Source organism: Cicer arietinum, chromosome 3, assembly GCF_000331145.2.
Source record: "Cicer arietinum cultivar CDC Frontier isolate Library 1 chromosome 3, Cicar.CDCFrontier_v2.0, whole genome shotgun sequence".
Lineage (NCBI taxonomy): Eukaryota > Viridiplantae > Streptophyta > Magnoliopsida > Fabales > Fabaceae > Cicer > Cicer arietinum.
Genome location: NC_021162.2, coordinates 19,497,951 through 19,503,772, shown reverse-complemented (window position 1 = coordinate 19,503,772; position 5,822 = coordinate 19,497,951). Strand labels below are relative to the sequence as shown.

At 34.3% G+C, this 5,822-nt stretch overlaps 3 protein-coding genes across 3 annotated transcripts; all 3 read left to right on the top strand.

Moving 5' to 3' along the window:
* On the top strand, window positions 1–1,113 carry LOC140919675 (uncharacterized). The gene is made up of 2 exons (XM_073366283.1): window positions 1–626; window positions 693–1,113. Exons 1-2 carry the CDS (start codon window positions 1–3, stop codon window positions 1,111–1,113), a joined length of 1,047 nt encoding a protein of 348 aa, XP_073222384.1.
* Window positions 1,114–1,359: 246 nt separating this feature from the next.
* LOC105851748 (uncharacterized) lies at window positions 1,360–2,853 on the top strand. Its single transcript, XM_012713451.1, has 2 exons — window positions 1,360–1,561; window positions 1,679–2,853. The coding sequence occupies exons 1-2, from the start codon at window positions 1,360–1,362 to the stop codon at window positions 2,851–2,853; spliced, it is 1,377 nt and encodes a 458-aa protein (XP_012568905.1).
* Window positions 2,854–2,968: 115 nt separating this feature from the next.
* LOC101497367 (uncharacterized) lies at window positions 2,969–3,529 on the top strand. The gene has a single exon (XM_004492063.1). It carries the CDS (start codon window positions 2,969–2,971, stop codon window positions 3,527–3,529), a length of 561 nt encoding a protein of 186 aa, XP_004492120.1.
* The last annotated feature ends 2,293 nt before the right edge of the window (window positions 3,530–5,822 follow it).

The window sequence follows — 5,822 nt, the reverse complement described above, 5'->3', positions numbered from 1 at the left end:
ATGGACGAGCTAGAGCAAACAGAAATAAGAGAAGACGTGAACCAGCTCAAGGGGCAAATGACCAAGATCTTGGAGATTTTACAAGCACTTGGAAATAGAAGTGATGGAAATCCTTTGGTAGACGAGAGGGTGCCCCAAAACACTCTTGTTCGTCCAACGGACGTCACTCCACACCTTCACACCAATTATCAAGAAGGGAAGGCACAAAAATTTCCACCTTATGGTCTTCCTCCAGGTTATACCCCACCCATAGAGACTCATCTCCCCAATAACAATACACTAGTCGTGGCTACAAATCCACAACATGGTACTGGCGAGTTCCCTCAAGTGCAACCTTCACCCCTTACTTCGGGCTTTCCTAGCTCTTCATCGCAAGGAAAATCTACCGAAGCTATGCCGATGATGTTAAACATACACCATGAATCTCGATCGCTCGAGAGCAATCAATCCCAAGAAAAATGGCAACCTTTGGAAGAACGCTTGATAGTTATCGAAGGGGGAAACAATTATGGATTTGATGCTTCAGACCTATGCCTCGTTTCTGATGTTATAATACCTCCAAAATTCAAAATGCCTGAATTTTCCAAATACAAGGGAACTACATTCCCCAAGAACCATCTTATTATGTATTGTCGAAAAATGGGTTTTTTCGCCCATAACGAAAAACTGTTAATCCACTTCTTTTAAGACAGTTTGCCAGGAGCTTCTCTGAGTTGGTATATGCACCTTGAGCGAGCTCATATAAGCTATTGGAAAGATTTGGTGGATGCCTTTTTGAAAAAATACAAATATAATCTCTACATGGCTCCTGATAGAATGCAGCTGCAAAATATGAGAAAACGAGACAATGAAACATTCAAGGAATATGCCCAACGATGGAGAGAGCTAGCTTCCCAGGTCGAACCCCCTCTATCTGAAAAAGAAATGGTGACCATGTTCATAAACACTCTTCAACCTCCGTTTTATGACAAAATGATAGGAAGCGTTTCATCAAATTTTTCTGATCTCGTCATCATAGGTGAAAGAGTAGAAATGGGATTGAAAAGCGGAAAGATTTCTTCCGGATATACCGGATTAAATAGCACAAAAAAAGTTGCCTGCAGGTGCGACTAAGAAAAAGGAGGAAGAAAGCCACTTTGTGGGGTCAAACCCAACTAATCCTTCTTTTGTGCGTCACCCTTACGCCGCTGCAACTTCACAAATCTCAGGTACTCTAAGTCAACACTTACAAGGGAATCAAGATTCATATGAAAGTCAGGGGAAAAACTATCATGGAAGGAAGTTCGTACATTTCGACCCAATCCCTATGACTTATGCAAAGTTATTACCGCATCTAGTTAGCAATTCTATGGTAGCACTATGTCCAGGGAAAACTATAGAACCACCTACCCGAAAGGATATGACTCGAACGTCGTGTGTGATTACCACTATGGGGCTGTAGGACACTCTACTGAAAATTGCCTAGCTTTAAAATTTAAGGTGCACGATTTGCTTAAGGCTGGATGGTTGAATTTTAAAGAAAACGAGCCTAACGTGAAAAATAATCCTCTACCAGTCCATGGTGGGCCAATAGTGAATGCAATCGAAGAAAATCACCAATTAATAAAGGAGGTCGAGAAAATTAAGGCCCTGATGGGACTGATTTTCTCCGAGTTATGTAAATTTGGGTTAATCTGAGGAAATGCCGATGGGAAAGCAAGATGCAATTTCCACCTCAATGAAGATCATTCCATGGAAGAATGCAACAAGTTCAAAAAAGAACTTCAAAAACTGATAAACATAGGCATCACTCAAATAGGTCGTTGGGAAAAGGATGACAGTATGATTGCAACCCAATCAGAAGAAAAACTTGGCATAATCATCCCAAAGCCATTGGTCATTCATTTCACTAAGGAGGAAAGTATGAATGCCCCCGGTGATTTGAGGACCTTAATAGTTCAGATACTAAGCCCTTTTTCATATAAAGACAATAAAGCCATACCTTGGAACTATAATGTAGAGGTACATCTAGTTGAACAGAAGAACAAAGATGTTTCTAGCTCTAAAGCCACCGTTGTCACGAACGTTTCAAGAATAGGAGGAATGACTAGAAATGGTCGGATATACTCCCTAGGAAAATCACAAAGAGAAATGAGAGTGGTGTTCGAGAAGGCATACACAGATAAAGAGAAAAAGAAAGTAATTGAGGAAGTCAAAAAGAAGAAAGTAGAAAATGAGAAAGAGGTTTCTTATGAAGAAGCTCAGGAATTTCTCAAAATCATCCAACAGAGTGAATGCGAAATAGTCGACCAACTCAACCATACTCCTACAAGGATTTCATTGTTATCCCTATTGATGAATTATGAGTCCCACCGGAAGCTATTGATGAAAATACTAAACGAGGCTCATGTCACTCACAACATCACCTTAGACAAATTTGGAGGCATCACAAATAACATCACTGCTAACAATCACCTAACTTTCACAGATGATGAGCTGCCAACCGAAGAGAGATGGCATAATAAAGCACTACACATATCAGTAATGTGCCTCGACCATATAATATCAAGTGTCCTCATTGACAATGGCTCCTCGTTAAATGTCATATCAAAATCAACATTAGCAAAACTACCTTGTGATGGTACATATATGAGACCAAGTCCCATGGTTGTTAGAGCTTTTGATGGGAGTCGCAGAGAAGTAATGGGGGAAATCGATCTCCCAGTTCAAATAGGCCCGATCACATTTGAAATCACGTTTCACGTGATGGATATTGTACCTATTTATAGTTGCTTATTGGGAAGGCCATGGATCCATTTTGTCGGCGTAGTGCCATCAACCCCTACACCAAAAGCTGAAGTATATGGTAAATGACCAATTGGTAATCGTGTCAGGAGAATGAGACTTGTTGGTGAGTAATTTGTATACTACACCTTATGTTGAGACAGCATAAGAAGCTCTAGAAACTGCCCTCCAAACACTAGAAATCATGGACACCGCCTATGTCGAGACGACACCTATAGAACCACATATGTCAAACGCTGCTATTATGGTGGCTAAGTTCATGTTGATATCCAAAATGGATCCAATCAAGTACATTTTTGAAAAACCCGCTCTCACAGGGCGAATTGCTCGATGGCAAGTGATGTTATCAGAATATGATATTTCCTATGTTACTCAGAAAACCATCAATGGGAGTGCCTTAGCAGATTATCTAGCTAATCAACATGTGGATGATTATAAGTCAATGCAATGCGAATTCCTAGACGAAAACATCATGGTTTTTTCTGAAGAATGTGATGATGGAAAATGGACCTTGTTGCTCGATGGGACCTCAAACATAATGGGGCATGGGATTGGGGTTGTTTTAATATCTCCCAAAAAAAAGTTCATACCTATCACAACGCGCTTGTGTTTTGATTGTACCACTAATATGGCAGAATATGAAGCTTGTGCCATGGGAATTTTGGCAACTTTGGAATCAAAAATAAAAGTTTTAGAAGTATACGGAGATCCAGCCCTAATCATTAATCAGCTTAACCAAGAATGAGAAACTCGAGATAAGAATTTAATGCCTTATTTTACCTACATAAAATAATTGTCTTTAGAATTTGACAACATAATTAACAACATTAATCTGTTAATAATGATAATTAATAATAGGAGTGATGTGTCGTATATTGATTTGTGTATCGTTTTATTTTAAAGAATAATAGAATTACCATTAATCTGTTATATATATATATATATATATATATGTATATATATATATATATATATATAAAAAATTATATAAAAATATCGAACCAATTTTTTACCAAAGAACAATGTGAGTTTTGATTTTCCTATTGCACCTGGGGATACATAGGAGTAAGGTCTTCCCCTTGTCAAACCAAATTAATAAAAAAAAATTCTTCTTTATTTAATGTAAATAAATTTTTTTGTTTTTGTTTTTTTTATTATTCTTTTTTTTTTGGGTAAAGATAAATAAATAAATGAATAGTATATATATAACTAATTATAGGGTAACCGTTTTAACAGACGATGTAGGGTAATATTATTTTCCCTATTCGTAATCGACTTCCAAATCCATTTTTTTTTGTTCAAGAACTTTTGTTTTAAGTTTTATCTAATTTTCCCTTTTAAAAAAAATAAAATTAACGACGACTTCCTTTTTCGCGGACAAACTGAACGCGACAGGACTAACAACGAAAATTAAAAATTTATTTAACGCAAAGAATTATTAATAGGTTAACATAAAACAATCACTCTATTTTGAACAACACCATAGTAAAATAATCTTTCATTTATGGTAGTAATATTTATACGCCTCTAATTTTTCTACAGGTACTCAACATTTTATTTTTTTTTTCTATCTCTCTCTTTCTATCAGATAGTTCACATATCTTATTTAATCTTATTTATTGTATTACTCTTTATATATCTTTTTTCTCTCAAAATGTAAAAGAGGTGTATGGACGTACACCTATACTAACTTGCCATCATCACTCCAAACCATTAATTACTTCTTCCAAGAGGCATGAGCAACAATTTATAGTGCATATTCCTTGCATCTCCTTCTCTTGCTTTGTTAACTCATATATAAATCCCTCCACATAATCCTTAACAAGCACACACTTGGAAACACCTCCACAAAGTCCTCTCTAATTAGACCCCCAATCTTCCCACGCCAGCTATGTCCAAAGACCTCACCATTGCACACTTCAAGCTATCCATCGTTGTAATCCACCATGGCGGTGGCTTCATAAAGATCAATTTGATTTCATAATGAAGTGAATTATAAGATTTTGTTTACTTTTATGAAAATAGTGTGTTTTATTTTTTTTAAATGTGTTTATTTTATATTGTGTTGATAAAAGACATTTGACGTGAATAATTGTTATAAAGAGAAAATAAAATGTTAGTTAAAAATACATTTTTAAAAAATAATGAAGACAATTTGTTGATATTTTGATTGTTTTAAGAAATATCGACAATTAATCCTTAATTCTTAATTTAACTGACAATATCAAAATTGTTAAATTGAACTATATGTTTCAAATTTGAATTCAAAATCTTACTTTATGAATTTTTAATAATATTTTTAAAAATCTTTTACCTTTTTATTAACAATAAACTTAATTTTAAATTTAAAAAATAATATTAAATTTCAAAGAGTATTAATTTAAGGTTAGAGAATAAAAAATGTCCCTAAAAAAAAGAGAATAAAGAATGGAATAATTCAGTTTCATTTTTTTTATTCAAATCAAATTAACTGATTAATATAATTCTCTTTTTCATGCAAACTAATTGATTTAATTATTTTTAAATTATGGTTATAATAATTTAATAATATATGATAAAAATGTAAAATGCCTCCAGTTTCCTCTCCGATATTTTCCTTATAAAAAAGGAATTAAAAAAGAATAATAGAAACTAGATTTAATTGCAGTTTTGATCCCCCTATTTTAGTTGAATCGCGAAAGTAGTCTCCCATTTTATTTCTCCCCAATTTTGGTCCCTCAAACAGAATTTTGGTCTAAAACTTGATTAAATTTCATTTTTTAAAACCGTACTACACCATTTATGATCATAGATTTCAGGTACAATTGTTCCACCACGAGATTTTGAGACATGTGTGACTTAAATAAATAAATAAAAAATATGAAATTTCATCAAATTTTGGACCAAAATTCTGTTTGAGGGACCAGAACTTGAGGTAAATAAAATGGGAGGACTACTTTCGCGATTCACCTAAAATAGACACTACAAAAAAAAGATTTATTGTGACACTCAACATTTAGTGATATATATTTGTTTGTCACTATAGTTAATTTTTAGCT

Coding starts and splice junctions, on each gene's coding strand:
- LOC140919675 (XM_073366283.1), top strand. CDS start 1: ATGGACGAGCTAGAGCAAACAGAAATAAGAGAAGACGTGAACCAGCTC. Junction 627..692: donor CCCAAGAACCATCTTATTAT/GTATTGTCGAAA, acceptor CTTTTAAGACAG/TTTGCCAGGAGCTTCTCTGA.
- LOC105851748 (XM_012713451.1), top strand. CDS start 1,360: ATGTCCAGGGAAAACTATAGAACCACCTACCCGAAAGGATATGACTCG. Junction 1,562..1,678: donor TAATCCTCTACCAGTCCATG/GTGGGCCAATAG, acceptor GGTTAATCTGAG/GAAATGCCGATGGGAAAGCA.
- LOC101497367 (XM_004492063.1), top strand. CDS start 2,969: ATGGACACCGCCTATGTCGAGACGACACCTATAGAACCACATATGTCA.